Source organism: Fusarium mangiferae, assembly GCF_900044065.1.
Source record: "Fusarium mangiferae strain MRC7560 genome assembly, contig: FMAN_scaffold012, whole genome shotgun sequence".
In the NCBI taxonomy this organism is placed as follows: Eukaryota; Fungi; Ascomycota; class Sordariomycetes; order Hypocreales; family Nectriaceae; genus Fusarium; species Fusarium mangiferae.
In genome coordinates, this window is record NW_024573932.1 from 1,182,271 (window position 1) to 1,209,043 (window position 26,773).

The 26,773-nt window shown below is 50.1% G+C and overlaps 10 protein-coding genes across 10 annotated transcripts; 3 read left to right on the forward strand and 7 right to left on the reverse strand.

The window, feature by feature from the left end:
* Window positions 1-113: 113 nt before the first annotated feature.
* On the reverse strand, window positions 114-984 carry FMAN_08140 (uncharacterized protein; the record flags this gene model as incomplete). The annotated part of the gene is made up of 3 exons (XM_041821580.1): window positions 114-535; window positions 582-765; window positions 859-984. The coding sequence occupies 3 exons, from the start codon at window positions 982-984 to the stop codon at window positions 114-116; spliced, it is 732 nt and encodes a 243-aa protein (XP_041687346.1).
* A 152-nt stretch (window positions 985-1,136) lies between these two features.
* On the reverse strand, window positions 1,137-2,177 carry FMAN_08141 (uncharacterized protein; the record flags this gene model as incomplete). Its single annotated transcript, XM_041821581.1, has 1 exon — window positions 1,137-2,177. The coding sequence occupies one exon, from the start codon at window positions 2,175-2,177 to the stop codon at window positions 1,137-1,139; it is 1,041 nt and encodes a 346-aa protein (XP_041687347.1).
* Window positions 2,178-4,788: 2,611 nt separating this feature from the next.
* FMAN_08142 (uncharacterized protein) lies at window positions 4,789-8,438 on the reverse strand (the record flags this gene model as incomplete). The annotated part of the gene is made up of 5 exons (XM_041821582.1): window positions 4,789-4,919; window positions 4,970-5,246; window positions 5,296-5,514; window positions 5,561-8,183; window positions 8,233-8,438. 5 exons carry the CDS (start codon window positions 8,436-8,438, stop codon window positions 4,789-4,791), a joined length of 3,456 nt encoding a protein of 1,151 aa, XP_041687348.1.
* Window positions 8,439-10,203: 1,765 nt separating this feature from the next.
* FMAN_08143 (uncharacterized protein) lies at window positions 10,204-12,063 on the forward strand (the record flags this gene model as incomplete). The annotated part of the gene is made up of 4 exons (XM_041821583.1): window positions 10,204-10,372; window positions 10,421-10,581; window positions 10,629-11,595; window positions 11,642-12,063. The coding sequence occupies 4 exons, from the start codon at window positions 10,204-10,206 to the stop codon at window positions 12,061-12,063; spliced, it is 1,719 nt and encodes a 572-aa protein (XP_041687349.1).
* Window positions 12,064-12,275: 212 nt separating this feature from the next.
* Window positions 12,276-13,392, reverse strand: FMAN_08144 (uncharacterized protein; the record flags this gene model as incomplete). The annotated part of the gene is made up of 4 exons (XM_041821584.1): window positions 12,276-12,930; window positions 12,981-13,177; window positions 13,229-13,263; window positions 13,323-13,392. 4 exons carry the CDS (start codon window positions 13,390-13,392, stop codon window positions 12,276-12,278), a joined length of 957 nt encoding a protein of 318 aa, XP_041687350.1.
* A 441-nt stretch (window positions 13,393-13,833) lies between these two features.
* Window positions 13,834-15,049, reverse strand: FMAN_08145 (uncharacterized protein; the record flags this gene model as incomplete). Its single annotated transcript, XM_041821585.1, has 2 exons — window positions 13,834-14,835; window positions 14,885-15,049. The coding sequence occupies 2 exons, from the start codon at window positions 15,047-15,049 to the stop codon at window positions 13,834-13,836; spliced, it is 1,167 nt and encodes a 388-aa protein (XP_041687351.1).
* A 1,325-nt stretch (window positions 15,050-16,374) lies between these two features.
* FMAN_08146 (uncharacterized protein) lies at window positions 16,375-17,307 on the forward strand (the record flags this gene model as incomplete). Its single annotated transcript, XM_041821586.1, has 1 exon — window positions 16,375-17,307. The coding sequence occupies one exon, from the start codon at window positions 16,375-16,377 to the stop codon at window positions 17,305-17,307; it is 933 nt and encodes a 310-aa protein (XP_041687352.1).
* A 557-nt stretch (window positions 17,308-17,864) lies between these two features.
* FMAN_08147 (uncharacterized protein) lies at window positions 17,865-20,059 on the reverse strand (the record flags this gene model as incomplete). The annotated part of the gene is made up of 5 exons (XM_041821587.1): window positions 17,865-18,318; window positions 18,364-18,971; window positions 19,015-19,765; window positions 19,813-19,966; window positions 20,014-20,059. The coding sequence occupies 5 exons, from the start codon at window positions 20,057-20,059 to the stop codon at window positions 17,865-17,867; spliced, it is 2,013 nt and encodes a 670-aa protein (XP_041687353.1).
* A 326-nt stretch (window positions 20,060-20,385) lies between these two features.
* On the reverse strand, window positions 20,386-21,834 carry FMAN_08148 (uncharacterized protein; the record flags this gene model as incomplete). The annotated part of the gene is made up of 3 exons (XM_041821588.1): window positions 20,386-21,290; window positions 21,336-21,595; window positions 21,641-21,834. 3 exons carry the CDS (start codon window positions 21,832-21,834, stop codon window positions 20,386-20,388), a joined length of 1,359 nt encoding a protein of 452 aa, XP_041687354.1.
* Window positions 21,835-24,660: 2,826 nt separating this feature from the next.
* On the forward strand, window positions 24,661-26,714 carry FMAN_08149 (uncharacterized protein; the record flags this gene model as incomplete). The annotated part of the gene is made up of 2 exons (XM_041821590.1): window positions 24,661-24,721; window positions 24,769-26,714. 2 exons carry the CDS (start codon window positions 24,661-24,663, stop codon window positions 26,712-26,714), a joined length of 2,007 nt encoding a protein of 668 aa, XP_041687355.1.
* Between the last annotated feature and the right edge of the window lie 59 nt (window positions 26,715-26,773).

A 26,773-nucleotide genomic window follows, 5' to 3' on the forward strand; every position in this document is an offset into this window, starting at 1 on the left:
TATAGTGTAATATCATGACTGGATGATAGACAAAAGATGGACCGTTCCATGACTTGAGTCCATTGTATGATCTACGTGAAGGTTTTTGACTCAACACCAAGAGCACATCCCATCTACGCCTTGACCTCAGCATCATACCCTGGATCCTCCTCCGGCAAATCAAGCCCCAGCTCAACCGGCTCCGTCAACGACAAGCCCATACCTCCCGCCGCCGTCGCCTCCCGCTGTTTGATCCCCTCGTCCTCAAAGTCAAAGACACGATAATCACTATTAAAGAACCAATATCCCGCAACGCCCAACCTCAGGAAACCAGCGTGCGACACCACGAAGATGAGTTTCTCAGGTCTTTTCTTCAAATCCTCTAGTGCGCGCTGACCGCGAGCGAGGATGGATTTCTTGGTGTACCAGTATCGCTCTGCGGATGGGGATGTCTTGTCTGGCCAGAGGGGATCGACGGAGGAGAGGTTTACCTTTGGGAAGGATGGTGAGACGGAGGGGAGGGGACTTCCAGTGTCACAAGGCTTTGAAGAGTTTTCTAATGATCGTGAGTTGGAGTGTGAGAGGGAGGATTGGGGAATTACCTTGCCAGTCTGCGTTGCCCTCAATCTTAACACCCCGCTCAACAAGCCAGCCCAACGCAAGCATAGCAGTCTGCATTGTACGCCGCATGGGACTGACAACGATAGATACATCCTCTACATTACCAATCTTATCAGAAAATGTAGAGATGAGGTTCTCTCGTAGGAGAGCGCATTGCTCTTCGCCCTTTTCAGTGAGCGGAGGATCAGGTAGTGACCATTCTTGTACATATTGTCAGTGATATTCTAGAGATTATGTGAAGGGAGACTTATGAGCTACGTTGTGAAGAGCCTGAGCGTGGCGGATGAGCACGATAGTAGGAGCCATTGCAATTGTAACTGTAAGTGATGATGTTGACGTGAAGAGCGGTGATGAGGTCCGCTTTCGGAGAGGGCGATTGGCCATGACGACTTGAAGCTCAATTGACTTTACAACGTGCATACACCTCAACAACGACAACTCAGTATATCATGGTATGGAGATAATAATTAGAGATTTATTATTATAATTACTCGTCTTCTATATCCAATTGCAAATGTCTATCGCTTTTATATGCATTAGATTGCCAAAAGAGCTGCGACGCCGATTATCATGCCCATTAGAGATGTGCCCTTTGACGTGGCTGCATTGTCTGTTGATGATGGCGCAGCGGCGTCTGATGATGCCTCACCGGCTGTAGCTCGACCTTCGGCTGAGGTTGCGTCTGTGGTAGAGCTTGGGTCGGCTGTGGTGGACGCAGCAGCGGTGGTAGTGGCAGTGTCCTTTGTTGCTGAGACTGTTGAAGCATCCTTTGTTGTTGACGCAGCTTCAGTCGTTGACTCAGTCTCCTCCTTTGTACTCGTCTCCTTGGCCGTGCTCTTCGCCTTTGTGCTTGTCTTTGTCGCAGCAGTCGTAGTAGTTGAGTCCTCTCCAACCCTCTCCTTCACCCACTTGGCAACATCATCAGTAAACACATCAAAGTAATTAAGATGCGTCTCGACCTCATCACCCTTTGCACAAATCGGATCCGTCTCAACACAGTAATTCCTAAACACATCCCCATAACTCGCCAGATTCTCCAACATGCCCGCTGGTCTAGGAAACAGTCCATCCTTTCCCTTGCCAGAGAGCACATTGTACGGCTGATCCTTGGTATGTCGCGTATCGCCAAACACCATCGCCGCGACAATCTTGCTCCCCGGTAGTGTCTTTGGACTCAGGCCCTGTAGATCAGGCTCCACGCAGTTCTGGAAGAACACGCCGCCTCCGCCGCCGAGGATGTCGCCGACGACTTGACCACCCTGTGAGTAGCCGCTCACGACGAGTTTGGAGTCTGGGCACTTCTTGTTGTACGCTGTGATCTGCTTGATGCCGTTCTTGACACCCTCCGTGACAGAATCGCAGAACGGGTCTTCAAGAGCATTCTGGAACTGGATATCCTCATAGTCGCAGCTCTTTAAACCACTGCAGATAGCACCGGCGAGTTTTCCCTGTCGCCCTGGGTAGGGTTCATTGTTGCCCTTTGCAAGAAAGATGTGCACGTCTTTACAGTCGTCGCGTATGCCAATGGCATTGACTGTAGTAGCAGCGATGAGTAGAAGTGTAGTAGAGCCGTGCATTTTGATGATGATGAGAGAAAGAAAGTAAACAAAGAATTAAAAAAAAAAAGAAAATGCAACAATAGAAGAGAATAATGATAACACGAACCGAGACAAGGAACGACGTTGCCGGTCACAGAACCTGTTTCATCAGCTGAACAAGGATCCCCTGAAGACGCCCCGGGTTTTAATCTATCTCGCCCACAGCAAGAAAAATATGGGACGAGATCGACTTTGGGCAAATTTGAGCTGCGATAACGGGCTAATCAGGCTAATCACGACACGTCGAAAGAATGGGGACTCGTTCGTATACTCCGCAAACGAGTCTCATTAATTGTTTTTTATCCACTTGAGATGTCATTCAGAGACAGTTCAACTAGAATGATCTGATTCGATGGTGCAGAAAATGTCTCTTAAGCGAGCGTTGACTGAGTCAGTTGAACGAGAAGCGAGGACTAGGCCAGGCCAACTTCTCACTAGACGATCTGGGTCTCGTTTCGCGATCAGAGTCTGCCGAGCATGTCTTGGATCATTGTTGTGACTACTCTCAAATGGAGGTGGACTCACCGTGGCCTCGAGTGAGACGACACAAGACACTTGGCATTGTCTAAAGAGCCATTGAGTTTGTACAGAAGTGTCAATTTGATCTTGTTTTCAGGGTCAATTGTTAGACTCTGCCTACCTACCACTAACACTAATCCCGGGTACAGTATCTCGCAATCTGTGGTTCAGCGCTGTGGCTCCGGTAAGTTGTCACATTTCTAGCTGTACTAGTAAACCATAGCCCACGTTGGCGTTACTTGATGAGGCGTGTGTGTCTTGAATCCTGTATAAGAAGGCCTCATCGCTCCTCAACGTCTCCAAGATGTCGTTCTGGGTCTAGTTATTAAGCACCTCATCGCTGCCACATCAATCACCGAGACTATCATCGAGTCCCTTCTTCTCTGCTTCGTGAATGCCTGCCCTTACCTGCATCTTATCGCCATCCCAGCGAAGCCACTCAACTACTCTTCAGGCTGCCATATAATCTCTGCCAAACTGCTCGTGGATGCTTCGTAGCTGTAGAGTGACTACTCGAGGTTAGTGTGGACTGCGACCTTCGCTCTTCCTTCATCGGATGGACCTCGATCTCTACTCTAGACTTTCTTACTCAATAATTAAAGGCTGAGAGATTGACGTAGAATCGCTGCTGAGTTAAATGGCTGAGAGTCGGAATCTTCGTGGTCTCCGAGTGGTCAGTGGGAACTGGTCTCTAGAGACATGTATAAGGGGATGACAACCCAGCACATTCAATGAGTCATGTTATAAGGTTGTGAGGGAATTTAAATACTTGGGTGAGCTTCGCCATTGATGGTGGCCAGTGTTGAATCGGGTAGCTTCAGTGTTTCTGGGTGTACGTGGGATTCTTTGACAATAGATAGCGAGTATATAGCGTCCAAGAACTGATTGGAAAGACCCATCTTGGTCAAAACGTATGTCATAGGTCTCCAATTTGACGTTAGTCAAACTTGCAGCTGGCTTTCAACTTCATATCAAGCTGTACTGGCGTTACTCGGGTCGTAGCAATGCTGAGTGATGGAAAGGAGGACGCATTGGTAGTGATGCCGATATGCCAGAAAATACGAACTCATTTGAGATAAACAAGAAAGGGGCTTTTTAACAGCCCGATCTGTGTTTGAACCCATCCAGTGCCTACGCTACAGCTTGATCCGGTGGCACTGGATGAGGGCGTTGCAGATGCAGACCACAGATGGGACCAAAAGCAACTGGATTGATAGACATCCAATTGCCCCTAGCCCAAGAGAACTAGGGGATAAAAGAGAGTCCCTTACATATACTCCAAAATGCCCTCGAAAAGAGGTGGCGCGCTCATCCATTTCGGGTATCACGCTTGACGTCGTCTCCAGTGCGAGTAGCCTAGTCTCTAAGGCAGCATCTGGGACGCTCAACTAGATTGTTAGCCATAATATAGAGTTGCCGATGTGAGGGTTGCTTGACTGTCTAGCGCCGTTTCGTTGATAGATGACTTGAAGCTGTTCTCCTGAAGCAGCAATGAGCCATGGAGAGAGATCCCTTCAATGATCTAGTGGGAACATTCAGAAGCAGGAGCTTAAACAAAAGGAAAATTACGCCGGATCGTACTGGAATGAATGTAACAGAAAATAGCAACGCTCGTTGATATGAGGCCAACATTGGTCTCCAGAAGAAGCAGTGACCCCGGCAGATACCTCTGAGTCACCGCGTACAAAGAGGTTGGGGAAACCCTGAGACGCACGGGATCAGAGACGAGTTAGTTTAAATAGAACAAAAAGATACTGAAGGTACTAGTCTCTTTAACAGGCAATGGACCCCAGTCTCTTAGAGACGCAGCGAGAAGTGAGGAAGTCCCGATCCTTCCAGCCAAGGAGACAGCACGCCCCTTGGAGATATAAGCGTGTCAAGATTATACAACGGTGGCTGGCGATACTAGTTTACCTTTGCTAAGCGGATGAGAACAAGGTGGCGACAGTTGGTGACCGAGTGACGACTAACGCTTCATATGTCACTCAGGGGTAACAGGTAACCGAGTTCCATAACTGATTCATAGCAATCGTTCATCATTCAAGACTACTCTGACTAAAAGAATTTAAGCCTATTTCCCCAAAATCTCATCCTTTCTCTTCTGAAGCAAGTAATAATACTCCTGAATAGGTGTACTCTTCGTCGGAACCCTCTCCCCCTCAAACTGGCCCCTTCCATGCCCATTGAAGTGAACCTTCCAAGCTACACATCATCAGCACCATTTCAACACACACAGGGACTCAAAAACTTACTGCTTGCGTCAAAGCCGAGGTATGACCAGCTATCATTGAGGTAAGCCTTCTCAGTGCCAACCTGGATAGTCTTGACAGTTCCCATCTGTCCAGGCGCAGGCCGAAGCTCCTTGAGGTCGGCGACGAGCTTGATGAGGCCTGTGACGAAGGCGAGGGCGACATCTTTGGCGATGCATTCGTGTTGGCCGTAGCTGAAGGCTGAGACGTCTTCTTTCTTGCGCTGGGGGTTGAACTTGCCCGCGTCAGAAACTTCCTTGGGATTACGACCAGCCTCGCCCTGTTCATTGTTAGATATGATAGACTTGTGATGTGAGAGTGTAACTTACGAGCATGAGAACGACGGCGGTGCCAGGTTGGATGGTTTGGCCTTGTACCTCGCCTGGTGCTGTCGCAACGCGGACGTTGCGCTGAGAGCTCGTCATGCGCTGAGCTTCAGCGACGTAGGCGTGAAGAGCCGCATCATCGCCCTTCTGAGCAATGGCCTGGACCTCAGCCCAGATAGCCTCATTCTCCGGACGAAGGAAGAACGACAGGACTTCGTAGAACTACACATGGTCAGCACATGATCTTCAATCTTATCACTCAACTTACAGCAGTGACGGGAACACCAATACCACCAAAGGCAGTGAGCCAGAGGTTATCAGTGACCTGATCAACATTATTCCCCTGCGCAAGCAACTCCTCCACAAGCTTGAGACCACACGATCGCAACGAATCCTTCTTGAGGTATGATCTGGCGCCGATTCTGTTAGCAACGGCAGATACCAGTCCGATACCCCGAGGACGTCCAGCGTCAGCCTCCGCGACGATAGTCTTTGTCGTCTCAATCATTCTCTTGGCACCCTCTTGAGCACGACGACGACGGTTCCATGCCTGGGCGGGATCATTGTTGTTGACGCCCCAGATACGAATGTCGAGAAGACTGCGGTACAGCTCTGCAACACCGAGTTTACCATCTGGATTCTCATCGGTTCGGAGATCAAAGTAGAACAGATCAGCGAGGAGTTGCGTATTCAGAGGGATAGCGACATCGCGAATAATGTCGATCTGGTCAAGACCCTTCTTGAGAGTGAAGGTCTCCTTGTTGATGAGCTTCGTACCCTCACGCTCAATAAACGCGTGAACGGCATTGTGCATGTTGGGAATCTTGCTCATCGCCTTGGAAAAGTTGGCGCGGTGAGTGTAGTTCTGAGGTTGATCGCCCGCAAGCATGAACCAGCCAAAGTCCTTCTTCCCCGGGAACAGAGTGTTGAGAGGCTTGAGCCAGGGGACGACGTATTGCTTTGTGTTGCTGAGGATCTGCTTGATAGCGGGTCCTGATGTGAGAACAGCGACCTTGGGGGGTGCCTTGGGGTCGTCGAGTGTGTACTGGTCAAAAGTACCGATCTCCTTGGCGATCTGCTCGTTGGCTTTCTTGGTGTACATGGGCTGCATGACTGCGATGGAGTTGAATGGGAACCAGTTTGGTACACCGCGCTGGATGAGCTTGTAGAGCATTGAACCACCAAGAGTCTTATAGTCCTGCTGGACTTCGTTGTAACCCCAGGCAGTGAGATTCGACACGGTGTAGTCAATGGTGTTGAACCTGTCTGATCGCACGAGTGTAACAGCGTCAGACAGAACAGCTCGACCGACAGAGTAAGTTGGCATGATACCAGAGCCGGGGTTGCGTTGAGGCTTGATGTCCTCGATCATGAGACCGGGATACAACTCAACCATGTCTGGATCAGTGTACAACTTCTCCAGAATATTCGCAATATCAGGGTTCGAGTTGATCTCGCTGAACGAATCATAGCGCTTAAGACCAAAGAACTCTCTGAACTCATTCAGCGAAGCGCACTGCCACTTGCGGCCCTGAATGATGCCCAGAACCTCAACGACCTTGAGAGCCTTGGGAACCATACGAGCACCGAAAGTTCCAGCAGGATCCTCCATGGCGTCCTTGAGAATGCGGACAAGATCCTCATCCTTGAACGTGCCGTCAGCCTGACGCTCAAGACCATCAAAGGTACGAACACTAGGATCCTTGGGAGTGTTTTGCTCAAAAGTGAGAAGAGCCTGTCCAAGTTCAGTCCAGCTGACGTCTTGGAGATCCTCAGCCTTGCGGCCGGGGAAGAGCTTGAGGAAGAAGTTGTTGATCCATTTCTCGTCTCGCTTGGAGATGCAAGAGTGGAAGCGGTAGAGGAGATTGAACTCAACGCTAACTTGGTTACCAACACCTCGAGGGACACCATCGCCGTCGAATTGCTTGTCGATCGCAACACGAGGATCGAGAGTCCAGTCACTCGCGGAGTGGTGAGTGTTGGTGATGGCACGAAGATAATCGTGCAAGCAGATGTTGATGTACAAACCACCCGTGATCAGACGAGCTACATTGAAGAGATCATGGTCTTGCTTCGCAATAGCCTTTGCCTTTTCTTCTTCAGAAGCATTGGGCGGCACTGACATTGAGAAGCGTCCGTTCTCGTTGATCTTGAGCAGAATGTCAGCCACGTAATTGTGGAAACGACTGTACAGCACAAGCATGACGTTGACGCCAGCTGGTTGACCAAGAAGACGCTTCTCGTGAAAGGTATCAGGCTTGAGCTTGCCCTTCTCCATGGTACGAATCTCAAGCTGATCCTTCAGTGAAGAACCATACAGCGGCGCAAGATCAAGATACGACGAGGTATCAGACTTGTTCATATCTGTACGGTTCGTGCGGAAGATATCGTGAATGATGATCGCAGCGTGGTAAAACAGCATTGACGAGATACCAGCTGGATTCTCCTGAAACGTCGTCTCATCTCTCGCCATGAGAAGATCAAACAACAGCCCAGGATCAGGCTTAACACCGTGAAGTCTCTTCTCTGACTTGACGGACTTGGCATACGGTGTACCAGCTCTGCCTAGATTAGGCTCAAGGATGTTGTTGAAGCTACCGTCTGGCATACGGTACTGATGAAGGCCATCTGGAGCTTGGGGCACTTGTTCCCGAAGAAGAACATCAGTGCCTGGGACTTTGAACTCAATTGTATCGTAGAGGTCGCAATTATGCTTATGGGCTGGCTTATCAGAGTCTACGACATCGTACTTGACATCGCCGCCGACGTAGCTCAATGGCGGGTGCTGAAGGTTGCCCCAGAGGGTGTCGATGAGTTTGTTTGTGAGAGCTGTGCGAGCTTTGGAGGATGCAGGAAGGGCGGTGAGGATACCGATGAGGAGTTCAGTAGTTCTACACTTGTTAGTCGTGCTTTGGGATATTATGTAGATGAGTGACTTACCCCTTCTTGTCATCAAGAGGCTGGCCCTTTTGGAGAAGTTCCTTGACAAGACCGAGGAGTTGAGCAGGACTAGCTTGGCTTCGAACACCAGCAAAGTCCTTCATGAGGTCCGCAACGAGTTTCTCAGGGTTATTCAGCAGACTCGCCGGGTCCTCCTTAGAGGTCCCATAGGACTCACCAGCCTGAAACTTTTCATTGAACGACATGATGAAGAAAGAAGAAGCGTGTACAAAGAGAAGAATCCAGTTCCAACATTCTTCACGGGCATCTTCATCCCCCCATGCTTTATACCAAACATGTCACTTGTAGCTCTCTTTCACGAGCGGTAACCACATCGCGGACCCTCGAGTGTAAGTGGCGTTTGGTACAACGAGAGCTGATAACACAGTCTGTCCAATGCAAGCTCTCGTATTGCCAACGCGGGATGCGAGCTGAGACAATGACGGAAGGTGATAAGCTGGGATACAGCTTTACCAGGATGAAGCTTTGAGAATGAGGGGTTGGCGAGAAGCAATGTCTCACAGGCTATTCTATTTTGTGAGACCTTGATGCGAGATCTTTCAAGTTTGGAAAAGAGGGTGTGCAGCGGCCTCAAAGATGATCTGACATTTCAGTTACCAAGCCTGTACTCTACATTCCTTTGATTTTCTCATGATTCATCAATTGTCCCGTATTCCTCTCTATAAGCGTTCAATTTGAATTAAGCTACGTTTCCGATCTCCGTAACATCTCACCTCATCTAGATAACCTTTTCCCCATCAAAATCTCCTAGCTTTACCACCAATGCAGGCGGTCCGTTCCGGCCAACCAGCGCGTCCACAATTGGCTGGAGCTAGATCTGCCGAAGCTAGACATTTGCTGACGGGCGTTTATGCCGTGCAACGCTACGAATGATCGCCATCGGGCCGTCCGGCAAATAGCAGGTGTCGGAGTGAGCTAATGTCTCAGCCCGGGGGGGATGTTGTCAAGTGAGGGGTTGTGAGACCTGCAGTTCGTGTGTTGTTTGATTTACTGGTGCTTGGAAATACATGGATTGTGAGGGGAGAGGGGGAAAGGAAAGAGAATCTAGATCTGAATGTTTATGCTGTGAGCTGGGGATCGGAAGACATTGAGAGATGTGTGTGAGACAAGTTGTGTACTGATGGTTGAGCTGGGATCATATCATGACATATGTTCAGGCTATTATCGGCTGAATCAAATCAATTGCTTATTTCAAGTTACACAGACCAAAGAAGCTCAAGATCGTCTCAGTACCAACCCCTCAGGTCAATCTCTTCTCATCTCAGATCTCTAGACTCTATCCTAACACCGCTTATCTGCACTCTGCAATAACACTCCTTTTATTACATGAATCTCACCGAGACAAAAGAAGAAAAATCAACCAATACATAAGCTCTCTCCAAAACATCAGGGTCCAAGCCAAGTACCTCCATGCAGCTACAACAGTCACCGACTTTCACAAGCTCGGAGTCGTGCACATCTCCCCGCCTTTCAACCTCCAACCACCAACAATGGAATTATGGCGTGTCGAGCATCAACTGCAACAGACCCCAAACAGAAATCATGTCTCAGCCGCACCGTATCACAACAAGCTCACTCAATTCTCCTCCCTTTCCCCTCCCCGAGCTGTCCCTTGACCAGACAATTCACCCAACTGAGGAAAAATCGACATTCTTGTGGCTGGCTGAACCGAAATGCCAAGGACGAATCAATATTCTCCGATTAGCATCCCTTCATTCATTCTCGTAAGGGAGGAGAAAACAATGCATGTGAATATCTCACTCTCCGTACCGTATACATCTCTGCTCCCGTTGCAGGTGTGCTATGCTACACGGGCCGGGAAGCCAGTGGCACAATCCAAAGAACCACGCAAGGGACTTGGTTGTCTCCGCATAAAGGAAGCTTAGTTGGCCCCCCAGACACTGAGTTCCCGTCTCACCTTGGAAACTCCCCATCATTCTTCTCCCAAAGATGCCTCACGCTGAGAACGAAAGCCCTGACTCTCCTGAGCCCAAGAAGCTCATCCTGTGCTTTGACGGCACGGGAAACACGTTCAGTGGCTCCAATGCCGATACCAATGTTGTCAAGATCCTTCGAAAGTTGGATCGAAACAACAAGAACCAGTTCCACTACTACCAGAGTAAGATGTCAGCCATTGAGTCGAAATGCGGTTGTTAACTGTGTATAGCTGGAATTGGTACATATGATATCAATGAGACGTCCGTGAACAAGGGCATCCTTGGTGAATTTGGGAGTAACATCTCAAAGACAATCGACCAAGGCTTTGGCACCACTTTTGACGCTCACGTCATCGCTGGCTATCGTTTTCTCATGCGTTACTATGAAACTGTAAGTCACATCTCCCAATTTCACGCTCCTCAATTGACGTCGTGAAGAACGCAAAGATCTACGTCTTTGGCTTCAGCCGAGGCGCCTACACAGCCAAGTTCCTCGCCAGAATGGTCAACAAGGTCGGCCTTCTCTGCAAAGGCAACGAGGAGATGGTCCCCTTCGCCTACCGTCTTTATCAGCGCTACCTACAAGGCGAGATAAAAGACAGCGAGCATGCGCAGTGCGCTTCCAAGCACGGCAGCTCGGACACAGAAGCGCCGGCAAATTGCGACACGACACAGCTTCTGGGCACAAAGCCTGAAGATGTCAGTGAAGAGACCCAGGATGCTTCCAACGAGATTGAGGCATTTAGTCAGACATTCTGTCGCAAGGAGACGAACCGTGCCGGTGAAGAGGAGAACATCAAGGTGTTCTTCCTCGGAATCTGGGACTGTGTCGCCTCCGTCGCTGTTCTCGAGCGTAAGGCAAAGATGCCCGTTCCTGTAACGGGCACAGCGACGCATGTTCGTCACGCTGTAGCCGTTGACGAGCGTCGCGTCAAGTTCAAACCCGCTCTGTTGGCGCAGGACATCAGAGCCGCAGTGCACAGCCACGATGATGAAGAAGACATTAAAGAAGTCTGGTTCCCTGGCAATCACGGCGATGTCGGCGGCGGATGGCCCGCACAGCCTGATGAGCAGGAAGACGAAGCGGAGAAGCCGTCTTTCTGGGGCCGTATCAAGAACGCGTGGCTGACGAGGAAAGCTGGCAAGGCGAGTCAGAACCTGAACAAAGATAGGTTCCAGATGAGTGATATTCCACTTGAGTGGATGATTCGTGAGGTTAAGAAGTGTGGTGAGATGGATAAGTCGCTGCAGGCGGGAGTGCATTGGTGCCATAGTCTCAAGCCTTTTGAGAGGAGTATGGAAGATCCTGCGAAGCGGAGAGAAGCGACGCATGGATTCATGCACGACTGTCTCGCTTTTGGCTACGGAACAGCCTTCTTCAAAGTCCTCATGTGGAAGTTCATGGGTAAGTCCCCTCCCAGCCCGTCTCAATCCCAGCTAACACGTCCCAGAATGGCTCCCTTTCCTAACACGCTGGGAACTCGACGACACAACAGACGCCAACGTCAAGCTCCTCGGCTGGAAACCCGTGACATTCCCTCCCAACAAAGGTTCGTACCGTGACATTCCGCGCGGCGCAGTCCTGCATCAATCTCTTCTAGACCGACTGCAGGAGTTCTCAAGCTACACGCCTGGAAACAACCACGGCGACAAGTCGAATGCCTGCTTCAAGGGTCGTAGCAAGGCTTTGGTGTATAATGAGAAGGAGATTGAGGGTCTGTCGGAGGATGCGAAGGCTCAGAAGTTGACTGAAGCGCACTTCAAGATCCATTCCGAGGGGGATACGTTGATCTGGGAGGATGATAAGAGACATCAGACGTATGACTTCAATCCCCATTTCAAGGGCGCTCTGCACCCTGCAATTGTTCAGTAGTAGAGCTTTGTACGGGACGGGAAAGTTGGCGATACGGTTGCTTGGATGTACGGTATTGAGGGTAATTGGTTGACAGGTGTAACAAGAAGGGAAGAGTTTGCAATTTCTAGGCTAATATTGTACCAATTTGGGGGATTTCTGTCTTCAGTCATCTCGAGAAAAGTGCTAGCCAGTCGTGTCCTTCACCGAATCTCATCTGCGCGTTCTCTTCGTCACTCCAGAGTAGAAGCTATCTGGTCAAGGACCTTTCTCGCCGCCTTCGTGATGGTTAAGCAGAGTGGCAGTTCATCCGAAGACGAGCAAGCAGACTGGTACGTTGGCGGGCAGTCAGGCGCTGCAGGTAGCGTATGCCATCTCGTCTGTCGCTCTTCCAACCGCTCAATGAACGCGACGAACGACTTGTCGCGATGGTTCTCAATGCCAAATATCTCCGATTTGACGGCATAATACATGAGACTCTTCCACTGTTCAGGAGACACTTCAATCGGCACCAACACTGCATCGACCGCGGTGAGTGACTGACCCAAAGGATTGAGCGCTACCTTTAACTTTTCTCCCTTGCGGGCCGCTTCAATTGCCCTTGCGTCAATCGTGTTGATGAGCCTGACGTAGGACTCGGCGATGCAGACGCATAGAATGCCCAAGATGCCCGCGTTTTGCAGCACGGATGCGAAGCGCATTGGGCACTTTGAGCATTCTAGGACATCTGTTGCGCGCTCGAATGTATTTCGCAGAGTAGTTAGATCATCGGGGACAATTAGTTCGGTACGGACTCCGAGGCGATTGAGGAGAAGATAGAGGATCGACAGGCATGCGCATGAAGCGTTGATGTCTGTCTGTGTGAGGATGTCGCTGTGAGATTGCGCACTGCGGAGGGTTAGAAAGCGAAAAGGGCGACTCTTTCGACGGGTTCTCACGGCGCAAAGCTCTCAAAGTCTGCGAGATATGGCGGAATATCTGTATTAGCTTCGTCGGGGGTCGGTCGCTCTTCTGTAGCGATCGTTATCCGGGGGGTATTCGACTGCGGTGGTGACGGCACGCGATCGTCCTCCCGAGCAGGACTGGACGGCGCGCGCGCTATCACGCAGGGCCTCTTTGGTCTGCCAGCGCGTTTCTGCAAAGAGTAGATACATCCTCGATTAGAAACGGTGCATTTCGAACACACCGGGTATTCTCCCGAGCATCGGACCTTTCGCGATCCTGCGGGTTTGGGTACGGATAAGCCAGCTGGAACCGGCGCTCGACGTCTTGTCACTTACTACAGGGCTCGCAAGAAGCTCTGGCCCGACCGGGAGTAGAAGCTGTAGAGGATATCGCCGGCGATAGCATTTTTGTAAGGAATTGTCGCGATAGACCTGGGGTTATAGACTGCGATGGAGGGAATGATGCATTCCAGGAATGGACCGAGCGGGAATTTAATGTTCCGGGCTAAACCCGCCTCCGGACCATTTACGCCGGTGATCAGTGTTGGATGGTCTTACGCGGACGATTTCCAGCAGGACTCTCGGGATCATCATTTATTGCTCTTGAGATGCTGTAAAAAAACATTTCAGGGTTATAATTAACTATTTTAAATGAATACAATGGTCTAATGATCTAAGGAAACAACACGCGTGCGTGAGCCTCAACTCTAAAGCGAGGCACACCAAGAACAGAATCGCAACACCAACATAAAACACCGAAACTAAAACACCAAAATAAATTACGTCAAAACACATTGCCGCTATTCAACGCATATTCAAGAAGCGACAATAGAGTTGCGTGAGAAGTCTATCGTTTCCTCTTCTTGTTGTTGCCCTTCCCCGCCTGTCGGGCTTTTCTGGCGGCAGTGGACTTTCGCTTCATCGAGACACCACCGGCAGGCTTCTCTGGGATATCGCCCATGGACTTCTTTGTCGCTCGCTTCTGGATAGCCCTCCAGTTGAAGAGTGCCGGATCGAAAGGAGGAGAGTAGTCCATGGTGCCAGGGCTCGAGCAATCGTAGGCGAGCATGGGTAGGAAAGGTCTCTGCCTGCTTGGACGAGGACGAAGACTCTCGCAGCGCTCTTCGTTTCGCGGTATAATCGATTTACATCTGTTGAGTGGTGGTTCAGCCATGTCCGCCGACTCGTTCATTGATTTGACCATGTCGTGGAAACACTTCAGGTCCCAAGCTGCCATGCTCGCAAAAGCCCAGGGCGGTCGGTTCCCGCCTTCAGGGCCGAAAATATGCGGAATCGTCCAGGCGTGGCTGAAGTCGCCCAGATGGCCCTCGTAATACTGCTGAGACTTGAGGTCCCGTACAACGATACCGCACTTGTGGAGCTGGCGAAGGTTGCGAAGCATACGCGGTAGATGATTGATCTGTCGCTGTTCCGCTTCTCGTGTTATTTCGCCTGTGGGCTTTCGGTGGTTGGGAATCCAATCTTTGACGATAGCCATGATGGGCAGGTGGACTTGATCCTCACACATCTCTAGCACATCCAGTGTGTACTCCTCGTTTTGGGGATGGCTGTCTCCCAGCACGTCTCGTATATACTCGTCGAACTGAGCAAAACTCAGGCGTAGATAGCCATGCGCTTTGACTGCGAGATACTCAAGGCCCAGCTCCTTGAGCCGACCGTAGGCGCGACACTCGTTGTTGAAGGACGTGGCATGGAGACGTAGACTGTCGACTACATGCTGGGGCATCTTGTCACTGGCGACCAATAGCCCTCTCTCGTCTCTCCCGACGTGAAACTCATCAATAGGAGCCATCTCGAAGGTCGGCTCGTTTACGAAAGTAGGGAAGAACTAGGCGCGTGTTAGCATTTGACATGGCGGTTGTGTTCGCTATACCTACAAATTTGACAACATAGAATTTGCCATCAATCCTGGCCTTGAGAACGACTGAGTGACAGCCCTCGCCTAGGTATTCCAGAAACTTCAAGTCGTGCTTTGAGAGATCATCGGTGAAACACTCTAGCTTTGGGCCTTCACAATCCGGTAGCGGTTTGAGCGTAGGCATTGTTGAAGTCACTGTATGGGGGGCGGTTTGAAACGAAAACGAATGGTGAGTAAAAGACAAGATTCGAATAGTTTCTCGTTTGCTTGCTTACTTTCCGGTCAGGTTTTTTTCTGCCTCGTAGCTGCTCTGGTTTCAGGTAGAGAAAAGAGGCTTGAAGGGCTTCTCCGGGGGTTTATTAACTTGGAGCCAACAACACCAAAGCACAAGGAGATAAGAGTGTTCAGCACGATAAAACTTCTGTTTCTCTTTCATTCGTCCGTTCCTTGTTCGAACATGTTCTTGAAAAGAAAAGGAATCCGGAAATAGCATCTCAAAAGGGGGGGCAGTAAACGGCAATTGCAAACGCAGAGGGTAACGCAACAGAGAAGCCGACCGTGAATTTCTTTGTCGGTACCAGGGTATTTGTGTTGGGCGGTCTTTCTAATGTCAATAGTGTATTAGCCGTCAGCATGGACCACCGATCACTGATGGCTCTGCCAGTAGAAAGCGGGTTTCTTTGTTACACCAACTAACATGCCGCAGCAACGCTCCCCTCTCATCAAAGTACAGGGCATCTTCGCTTTCTGCAGCAGCCCTTCCCCTGCTTTTCATGCCACAAAATGATGAGCTTGGCGCACCTCAAGCAATCAAGCCGCGACGCCAGAACAGCAGGTCTGAGTCTCATATCAAACGTTCGTTGCCTAGCCGTTGTGGCGGTCTGGAGTTATTTACGGTAGCTTTTAATGGCGTAGATAGCGGATTGTCAGCTGTCCACGGTATTTCTTGGCGCCTCCCAAGTGTCTAGGTCACAGACTGATGAGTCTGGGACGAGCTATTCCACGGCACTACACCAACAGGCATTTAACTTTCATCTCAAACCAAACCCTGAAAGACGGGCCGCCTGAGTCTATCTATCTTAACTTACCTACGATGGCATATTGACCTACATGCTGTTGGGCGGCGCCCTGTCCTGACTCCCGTCCTGCAATGTCCTGTTTGCTCCGGGAAATGCGGCTAAGCACTCAGGGGAGGGGCAACAACTGCGCCAGTAAACTTGTTCTGAATTATGCGAGAAGTGATATTTCACAGTTCCTGTTATCTCTATTGACGCAGTGTGCGGACTTCAGAGAGCAAGACATGTCATATTTCGCTAGTGCTTGGGGGCCTCTTCTCAGGGGCGGTGTCCCAGCCATAAACCCTCCCAATTCCCATCAAAGCAGTACTGTGTCATTACTCTTTTCGTTCAACCACAATAATAGACGAGCGCAGACCATCCATCTCCAGCATTTGTTACTTCGCTGTCTATCTTCATCATTGCATGCTTTCACCCAAAAAGTTACTTCAAAATGTCATTTCCTCCGCCAAACCGCACCTATCAAGTTCGATTCGAGCCCCAGATCCCCATCCGGGAGATCCTTTCTCGTCCAAACCCCAGTCTTGACGTTCAGGGCAATCTGGGAGCTCCCAGACAGGATCCTACAGCCGTCAATGTCTTTTCCTCACAAGTCACACTGTGGGCAGATTTCAATATTGCAGCCCTTACCCAAGCGTATGGCGACATCATGGCCCTTCGCTTGGCCACTGCCACCGATGATCAGCCACCTATTCTAACCATCAACTCCATTGAGGACATCAAGTCAAAGATGTTCCAGGACAAAATCTGGTCTCGGATTAGGGAGCCAATCGCCGTGGGCGCACGAGTCTTTCAAAGTCGCCTTAACGGACAGTCTCCCCCCGCCGTAGACATGATACCAGGCCATTCTTTGCCCGGCAATCGAACCTCCACAATTTCACTGACTTCTGGTCAGAGCCGGACACCTCTGGTCGTTAGTTGCATTGTGACAAGATCGTGGAGATCCGTTGACCTCACGAATCCCACAAACGATAGAGTCATGCGTCCTATTCGCCGCATCGCGACCTATTGTATCTCGGCCCAGACTCGCTACGGCTTTATCGCCACTGTCGATGAGTTCGTTGTTGTACGCGTGAGCGCGAAAGGGTCCGGCACCGAGACACGATACCATGTCGAATGGCAAGCCGTGCTCTGGAATGCATGCGGTCAGAATGTCATGACTGTCAGCAAAGCCTTGCTTTTCCTCACGATGATGAGCCTCAATGAGCGCCATCGAGGAGTGTGCTCCCTCGGGTCCGCGCGCCCACTGAATCTCTGGCAGAGGTACATAGGTCCCGCTGGGCCTTTCTACTGCCACCATTTGTCCCTGCGGCAATCCTTTACCCGTCCCGTCGGTGCCATCATCGAGGATGGACCTCTATTCTAAGACACACATCATCAGTATGAGCTTAACACCGCCTGTCATGCCCTGCAACCATCATCCGTCGCCGACGTCGTCATTACTGCACATTGAGCTGCCCATGCGTCCCTTTGGCGCTTCTGGTCCTGCAACAACCTTACAGCAGCCACGATGATGATGGATGAGATGCGCTGTTGTTGTTTGTTTGATCTTGCTCGGCTTCCCCCCTCTTTCTTTTCCTGTCTTTCTTTGTCTTTTTTTCTTTTTGTCTGTCTGTCTGTCTATCTATCTGTCTGTCTCTTCCTGTTCTTTTCCTTGCGTCTGGCGGGTTAATTGTCGTGGTGCAGCCTTTTCCTTGCTTGTGGTGAGATCATCGCCGTAATATGTCAGTCTTTACCTTGGATCCTTATGGTTTGTCTCTTATTTTTGTCGCGCAGTTTAGAACTTTAGACTAGATACCATAGAAGCAATTTCTTTCTTTCTCACCATTTGCTCAACGATTGTGAGTGTTCGCATTGCACTGGTAAGCTTATGATTCCTCTTTCTCCCTTCTTGCGCCAATGTAGATTAGCGTCTGTCGCATCTCATCTCATAAACTCCATGTCCAAGACTCCGCCGTCCATGAAGCTCATCCCGTCTCCGAAGCCCCGCTCAAGCTCCCCACTCGATCCGACAAACGGTCCGTCCAACCCCACAAACGGCCCCTCAAGCCCCTCAAACATGTCTCCCGCCGGCAAGAAATCCACCTCGTGCACAGCCACATCATCCACGTTCAGCGCCTCAAAGACGTCCTTCCCTGACCCTTTCAGCTCGTCTCTATACACCGCCACAGCCGTTTGCGCCCTCTGGCTGAGTTCACCAACAACACTTCGCAATGCTCTGAACGCTTCGTCGTCGATTATCTTTAGAAGCTTGTCGAAGAGATCGAGCGCCTTTACTGAGAGGTGCTGATCAATGTGGATTGAGTTGTGGCCGGGGTTGAGGATCATGTTGGCGAGGAGGACGATGAGCGCTGAGAAATGAGAGCAGCTACATTGCCTGCGCTGGTCAGTAATCTCTCAAAACTTTCTGCAACTGACCTACCAAATCAGGCACTCTGTTGGTGTAGCTTCCTGGAATAACTTCATGCACCCTCTGCTCACTTCCACGCAATGATTCCATCCCTCAGCTAAAGGCGGTGCTTGGTCCTGACACTTTCCAGCACCATCAAAGCCCCTGTTCTCCAAGCTTCCAACAGAAGTTATCGTAGCTCTACTAAACGAGCTGATCCTTTTTACCCATTCAGCATTATGGCTGTAAATACCGTGAATCATCACTTCCGTCAGCAGAAATGCGTGGTGCATCTTTGTCATCTGCACAAGCTGGCTCGGTCCCACCGTTGCTGCGACATGCTCGATATGGAAGACGGTTGGAATGCGCTCATACCACTGATCGAGCATGGCTTGAAGCCGAGATACCCGTCGTTGTCGCTCTTGGGCTGTCACCTTGCTGGAGCGGTTGGAGTACAAAAGATCGTACACTTTGCCTTGTATGTAAGCGAGTTCCACGCGCCTTCGATGATAGTTGAAGTGTACTTGGCCGTTTTGCGTCCATATTAAACCAACGCTATCTGGTGGCGCAAGTACAGGGAGACTAATGTCGATGTCTTCATCAAACTGGCATGAAGGTGTTTGCGCACGAAGACAGATGTCCTACTAACATAAGCTTTTGTTTTTACGCACTCGAACAACTTACCTTGTCAAGAGTGTACGCAATCCAAAACACACGCGATCTCTGCTCTGCCTCTGCAGCCGGAAACTGCATCGCCGCTTCTTGCGAGTGCAACTTGAGTCTATGCGCCAGCCTAACCGCTGTTCCAATCAAAACACTGGCGGGTTTCGGATCACGACTATTCTGGAACAGCATCACGATACCTAATAAGATCTGGACGCCGAGTAAATCCTCATCGCGCGTGACAAGTTCAGACACAACAGTCTGTGCATTCCTCAAGCATTGATCTGCCTTTTCAATATGTACTGATTGACTGTCTCGTAGCGAGAGCTGCGGAGTGCGATATCCAATGGCCATGACGGTTTGAATAGCAGCCCAAGAAGCTCTGTCGCGAGTTTCGGGTTGTTTATACCATGCCGCTAGAATCTTCATGAATTCTGGCTGCTGAAAGAGAGGAATCACGCCGTTGAATGTTGTGAAGTAGTGGTCTACTATAGGTAGAATCTCATCAAGAGGGGGCAATTCCAATGTGTTTGGTTGAGGTCCTTGGTAAACTGCTGGATTAACTGGGTCGAATTTCCAAGCAAATCCTCGTTTGGCCATCTCTTCGAAATTTACGGAGTTGTTGAGAACTGATTCCGCTGAGTCACTCGGGCTGGAATGGTCATCTGAATGCGGCCTGGCATTTTGAGCATCTTGGGCAGCGTTGAGAACAATTTGGAGTTGCTCCTCAATACGAACTAATCTTGCTTCAAGGCCCTCTTGGCGATTGTTCCTGAAAGAGTTACTAATTTGAACAAAAAATCAGGAATAGGGGCGTACTCTTCTTGTTGTTTAGCCCCTGATCTAACTCTCGCAGAATTAGGCTTCCTTCTAATTATGCTGGTTCGACAGCTCGTATTATAGAGAATACAATTCGAACAATCTGGCTTTAGCATGTCACATTTGATCTTTTTTGTGAAGCACAAATCGCATGCTGAGAATTTGTCAGCTTGGTCCATATTCATAATTCGAGTTGCTTACCTTTGCGACGATTAGACGGTGTAGGATCTGTATCAGCAGTCGACATGACTATGATTGGCGAAATATTTAGCTGTAGATTTGTTTTGGTAAGTTCCAGTGGTTAAAAACGACGAGTACAACTGATGAAGAATAATGTTGAGTGTTTTGTTGCAGATGCGCAGTGAGATGAAGTGAGGTTGAAGGGCTGACAAATCCTCCGAATGCAGGGTTCCACATAGCCTCATCAGGCTGTCGATCATCAACCCTAAATTTAGAACCGTTTAAAACGCCATGACATGACATGAGTTTGTTTCAGGAAAACGCAATCAATGACTCGGAATAAATACCCTACACTCTAATAAACATGTCTAAGCTCAATCAACCCATGATCTATCAGGCCTTAACAGTGCCATATGGAACTTGAGGTCCCGAATACTGAATGGCACGAACAAACTCATTCTTGTCCGCATCCTGTACGAGCTTCTCATACCACGCGCCCATATCCTGGCCGAATGTCTGCACAACTTCAGTGTTGCTCGCGTCAAGCGGTTCAAAGCCCTTCGCAATCTGCGCGAACTGAGCCCCAGCGACACCCATCCCCATCCCAAGATCATTCTCAACCATCTCAGTCGGTCGGATCGCGCCCTTGATGCGTCCCTCGATAATATCACCAGCCAAACGCGGTTCTGCCGCCGCAGGCCGTCCAATACTAACGCCATCGACAACGTCAAGCGCGTCTACCATGGCGCCCACGGTTCTCAAACCACCAGCGATGAAGATCTTCATTTTATGCGCTGGATCAAGCGCTTTGGTGATGGTCTCGGCCCACTCGAGAAAGAAACCCTCGCGCTGCTTGGTCGACTCTTTCTCCCACGACAATGCCATGCGCTCATAGGTCCCGCCGCTGAGTTCAACAAAGTCGAATCCCAGCGCTTCAAGTCTTTCGCAAAGCTCCCTCGCCTCATCGGCTGTCACGCCACCGTCCTGGAACTCTACGCTGTTGAGCTTTGCGCTCACGATAAAGGTCGACGAGACGCGCGCCTTGACGGCGTTTGCGATTTCGGAAATGAGACGGAGTCTGTTTTCAACCGTCTGAGTGCCGTATTCGTCGGTGCGCTTGTTGGTGGTCCGAGAAAGGAATTGAGAGAGGAGATATCCGTGAGCTGCGTGCAGTTCAATGCCGTCGAACCCGGCCTTCTCGAGATACTCGGCGGCGTGGGCGAAACCCTCGATGATCTGGGCGATTTCCTCCTTTGTCGCGGCGTGCGGCTTGCCAAAGGTCATTCCCATCTTCGGATCTGTGACGGTCAGTACGTATCACCGAAGCACAGTGAGCGACTCACCGAGTTGAACGTCAGAGGCTGAGATGGCGACTGGGTTGAACTTGTAGGGAACCTGTCGCCCGGGATGGTTCACCTGAGCGAGGAACAGAGAGCCGTCTCTCTTGGCTGCTGCGGCCAATTGCTTGAACTTTTCGAAGCGCTCACCCTCAAAGGGAGCATTGACAGGAATTCCGGGAGACGCAGCGCCGCCGACGGAGGTGAGATCAATGTCTACATTGCCAGTGACGACGATGCCAAAATTGTTCTTGCCCTCGCCCCATCTAAAACTGTCAGTCTGGCCCATCTATCGGCGCCGATGAACTCACCGTCGGTACAGCTCAATCAGCTCGTCGGTCGGGATTCCTCTCTTGGAGACGATCTCGGGATCCCAGCTCGCAAGCGACTCCGCCATGGGCGACTTGAGAAATCTGTTCTTTGCGACTCGGCCAGAGGGATGGAGATGAAGTTCTTGGGCCAAGGGCTCAGGACTGACGTCTTTGGAGGTGTAGCGGACAGGCATTTTGACGATTGTGATTGAAGTGGTGATTGTAATTGAAGTTGTGTATTTAATGAACTTTTTTACGACGTATTTCAGTCGCCATTTATATACAGCGACATCCTGAGTACCATTAGCTCAATTCTGCATCATTACAAAGCTGAGTACGCAACACCGCGCTGCGGACAGACTCTGCTCCAGTTTGTGCGTGTCCGATCCGAGAAGCAGAGTCCGAGCCAAAATAAATGCTCCACGGGCTTTCGATGGCAGGGGATAGCCCCAAGATAATCGATCGTCGTTGTATCCATGGCGTTCCGTAACAGCACGTCTCTATGCGATAAGCGTATAAGCCCGCCCGGATTTGCGGTCCACGGCGTTCCACGGAGTTGAGTCCACTGGGTCGGATGGTTATTCAGCATCCAGCGCGCGCGAGTTACAAATGCAGCATTAGCAACTAGCAACCTTGAAAATAACGAATTATCATTTATGGAGTTCTAATACATTTCTATCACTATTTTCTCGGGGAAAAGAGTACCCCGTGGACTCGAACTTCCTGGCCCTCTTTCGTCTGCTGCCTCGAATCTTAAGATACAACTGAACGATCGACGGCCAGATTAGTAGTACATCAGATCAGTTCACAAGACAAAAGAGTTATGATGAATACATTCAATGGCAATCCGTTCCAGATTGAGGTTTGGGAAACAGAACTGGTATAGAAACTTCAGGTTGAAAAGGCTGAAGTGAGGTGTCGGGCTAAGAGCAACGAGACCGGTATGCGCCGGCCTGCTCCGGCTAACCACGGCCCCACTCTCCGGATGTCTGTTCAAGGCGACGCGTGGTGAGCGATTACCAGCCACGCAAGAATACATTTCAACAGCAAAAAAGAACCTTAGAACGAAATTAGCAAAAGAGGATAAAAAAGGAAGAGAAAAAAAATTGGTAGCTTCTCTTTGATTGAGCGTGTCATCCTTAGTGCAGGGGCCATGCTAATCTTCTCTGTATCGTTTCAACTATTGAGATATTAGTATGAGATCGAACTGATGAACTCTGCAGAGAACTGCAAAGTTTAACGGGGGCACCAACATGACCAATGTGTCCCGAAGGACGAATGAGATTCGGATATTACGGGTTATATACCGTTAGTTTGCTACTCTGTGTGACAGGGGTCCCCGCTCGCAGTGGCACTGTAAGCCTCTGATGGTCCTCAACAATGCTCCTCTGTATGAATCCAAAGGCTCTGAAAAGACTTCTTTGGTCTTCTGATCCATTGGAGAGTGCCATGCGCTCTTGTCAATGGTAGAGAACCTCAGTATGGCCGACTCAGTCCAAGATATCTGGCGACGCCCAAGTAGCAGGGTCTCTCACTGAGACAAGCTCAACTAACCATGTCATTTTGCATAACACAGCAATTGAGATATTGCTTCTGAGGTATGCTTGACTCACTTTGCAATCTTTTGCAAGTTAAAGTTCTCATGATTGCAAAGAATGACTGGTTTGTGTTTGTGTGCCCTACTGCTGAAGGGTGGTGGGGCGAATGCGGCGTTTAAACAACATGCACCTAAACCGATTCAAGACTGCTCTATAATCTGCGTTGGTTGTATGTATGTCTCTTTGATGATGACTTTCTATTATTCCTGAAGTATTGGGATCGCTAATATGCCACACTGCTCCCCTAGTGCATTGAAGCTCGGGCAGATGAACAGAATCGTGGGGTTGGTAAGGACGTCATTTCTTGAGATAGGGTAATCACTCAACGTGCAGAACCATCATAAATCCAGTACTTACACCATAAATAAATAAGTACTCATCGCCACCACCAAAAGCTTGTCATTTATTTATCAAATCTCATTAAATAGTTATAAAAAACCATTATCCTAAGCTTATCCTAAAATGATCATAAAATCGTCATAAACTCATCAAAACTCATCAATGCTTGCAGCCCCCGCTCCTCTCACAAACCTGCATATCTTCTTCTTTATAAGCAAAGTCGCCCGCCTCTCGACGGTTGAGCGCGACATCGTAAGCTACAAGCTCATTTACCTGTTAGATTGTAATGCCGCTTCTATCAAGATGAAGAAGGAACGCATTTGCGAGCGAAGATGACAGGCGCAGCTTCAGTGGGGAATGATAGATGAAATACTGGTTAAACGCAACTTGACGCGACTTTCTTTATGGCACGAAGCTGAGACTTTTGCGACTTTGAGTAATTTCAGTGGCATTTACCAATACGTGCAATTAATATGAGCTCAAGAACCTGCATGTCATTATTCCAGAGGCGGTATGTGCTGTGATGATGCGATGGTGTAGAGTGAAGCTATTCAGAGAGGATACTGAGGGTCAACAAGCGACCATCTCATCCAGATTTGAGTGAGACTGCTCAATCCGTCTGCAAATAATCTCACATAAAAATGAAACAACAATCGCTCGAGTGTATTGGTAGTATGTGCTGCCTTTTGAGATTGCCATCGCGTTCTCTCATAAGCGTGTACTCATCCTTCGGATTGCACCACGTCGCTGCAATCGCCAGCATCTTATCAACACCAAATACCCTCTCAGTAAACAATAGATCGACATAAATACATACCAGATAAATGACAACAAAGCACCACCGTGCCTCTCTTTGTTCAATTCTGCATTACAAATACACTTCCCCCGTCCGGACGCCGACACCATAAGCCGGGCTAATCCTCCCGCTGCACCCCCACAAAACCTCACCAACTCGTCCGTCCTTCGTCCGCATTTCGTCCGTGTACATCATCAACACCCTCTCACATTCTCACCCATCAAACCCCTTCATATTCGCATTCTCTACCATCTATTCTTCTTCGGCCGAATAATTCACTTACAGCCATGTCCGAACCACCCGCCAAGCGCCGCAAAGTTCGAAAGGGAACACGAAGCTGCTGGGAATGTAAATCTCCCCTCCACTCATACGCCGTGAGGTGCTTACATGCCCAGGCCGCCGCCGCAAGATAAAATGCCAGTTCTCAAAGGAAGACGATCCAATCTGCATAGGCTGCACACAGCGCGAGACAAGCTGTGTATCGCAGGAATATGTGCCGACGCCGCCCTCCGCTTCTCAAGACAAGCGTCTTGCGCAGCGCCTCGGCCGTTTGGAGGAGCTGATGGAGAAGCTGGTCGACAAGCCGCTGCCATCGCCTGAATCAGAAGACCCCGCGCTGGAGCGGTTCACGCAGCATACGGCTGATGTGTTTGAGTCGTCGGTCGTGGATAATGCGCAGCAGATCCTGGACCAGCCTGACGCTGCGATCGTGACGCACAAGTTCCCGAGCCGCTCTGTAAAGGCGACGCATGTTTCTGCGCAGCTGCACGCGCTTTTCCCGTCGCAGCAGATTCTGTATGCCATTTCGCAGCAGAGTCCTGGGGCGCGGTTTGTCCTGGCCATGTTTTACTCGCAGCAGGATCAGATTGACGGAAAGCCTGAGCCTTTATCGTCGCTGGCGCAGATACCGTCCGTTACAAGCCACCCGGCCATTCTCGCTAAGCGTCTTCTACAACTTGCTGTCTGTCTGCAGCAGATGCCTCCATTCTTCGATGGGAGTACCCTCGGGTTGAGTAAATCGCCCCGCGAGACGATGGAAGAGTGGATTGCTGTTACTGGACGTCTAGTCACGTCAGACGACGACTTTGTCGGGTGCTTAGAAGGTCTCGAGTGTCTCATCTTACAGAGCTTCTACCAAAGCGATGCAGGCCATTTGCGAAAAGCCTGGTTAACAGGCCGTCGCGCTCTGAACATGGCACAGCTCATGGGCATTGATCGCAAGAGTGCCAAGTCAATCAAATCCGTAGACCCATCATTCAGTAACAAGCATCGCCCTTCACCACCAGTCATTTGGTTCCGCATCAACTGCAACGATCGCTACGTCTCTCTCATTCTCGGGCTGCCTATCGGCTCGCGCGATAATAGCTTCGCAGAGGACAATGCTCTCGTGTCGGATGCACCGAGCGACAAGCTTGGCAAAGTGTACGCGATGATGGCGGGCAAGATCGCAGATAGGAATGAACTCAAAGGCAGCGAGGCATATGTCCTTACGCAATCCATCGACATGGAGCTTGAAAAGGCGTACAAGATGATGGATGATGGTCTGTGGTGGAAATTACCTGACATGGCCATATGCTGCGGTACATCCGACGCGTCAGGCGACGGAATGAGCGTCATCAAGCTGCAAATCCGGCACTTCTCGCTTCTCATTCTTCTCCATCTTCCCTATCTTCTTCGCGATCGCGGCCAACGACGATACGAGTACAACCGCGCAACATGCATGCAAGCAAGTCGCGACGTGCTCGACCGTTTCCTCGAGTACCGCAACTGCTTTACTACATCCGTATCAGGCCGTCACGTCGATTACTCCGCCCTCGTAGCGGCCATGACACTCCTGCTGGGATACCTCGGGTGGCGCTGGCCAGGCTACGAGACAGAAAAAGAGCACGACAGAGACCTCGCCGAAAAGACACAAGAGAGGATGCAAGAAATGGGAGCGCTAAATAATGACCGGCTCTGCATTGAAGCGGCGGAAACAATCCGGCAGCTTTTGCCCATCGTGCAGAGACAATCAGGCACGAGCGGAGAAAACGTCCATCTCAACATCCCGTTCCTGGGTACGGTGAACATCAACCCCGGTCCGACGCCGCCCGCCTCCACAGCGAGCATGATAGCGTCCAACAGCGCCACGCCCAGTGGCAACGTCGACATGTCACAGTTCCCGCTGTCATTCAACTCGCCAAGCTTTGGCTCCGAAAACTGCGACCTATCCACAACCTGCGCCTTCGCGCCTGATGTGTTGGACTCCAACTGGCCCTGCTTCACGGCCGACCCGGAGGATTGGGCACTGCAAGGTGTAGACACTACGTACTGGACTATGCTCAACAGCAGTATAGCATGAGGATAAAGATATGTATGATTATGATATTTATACCCAAGATGAATCAATTAAACACCAAA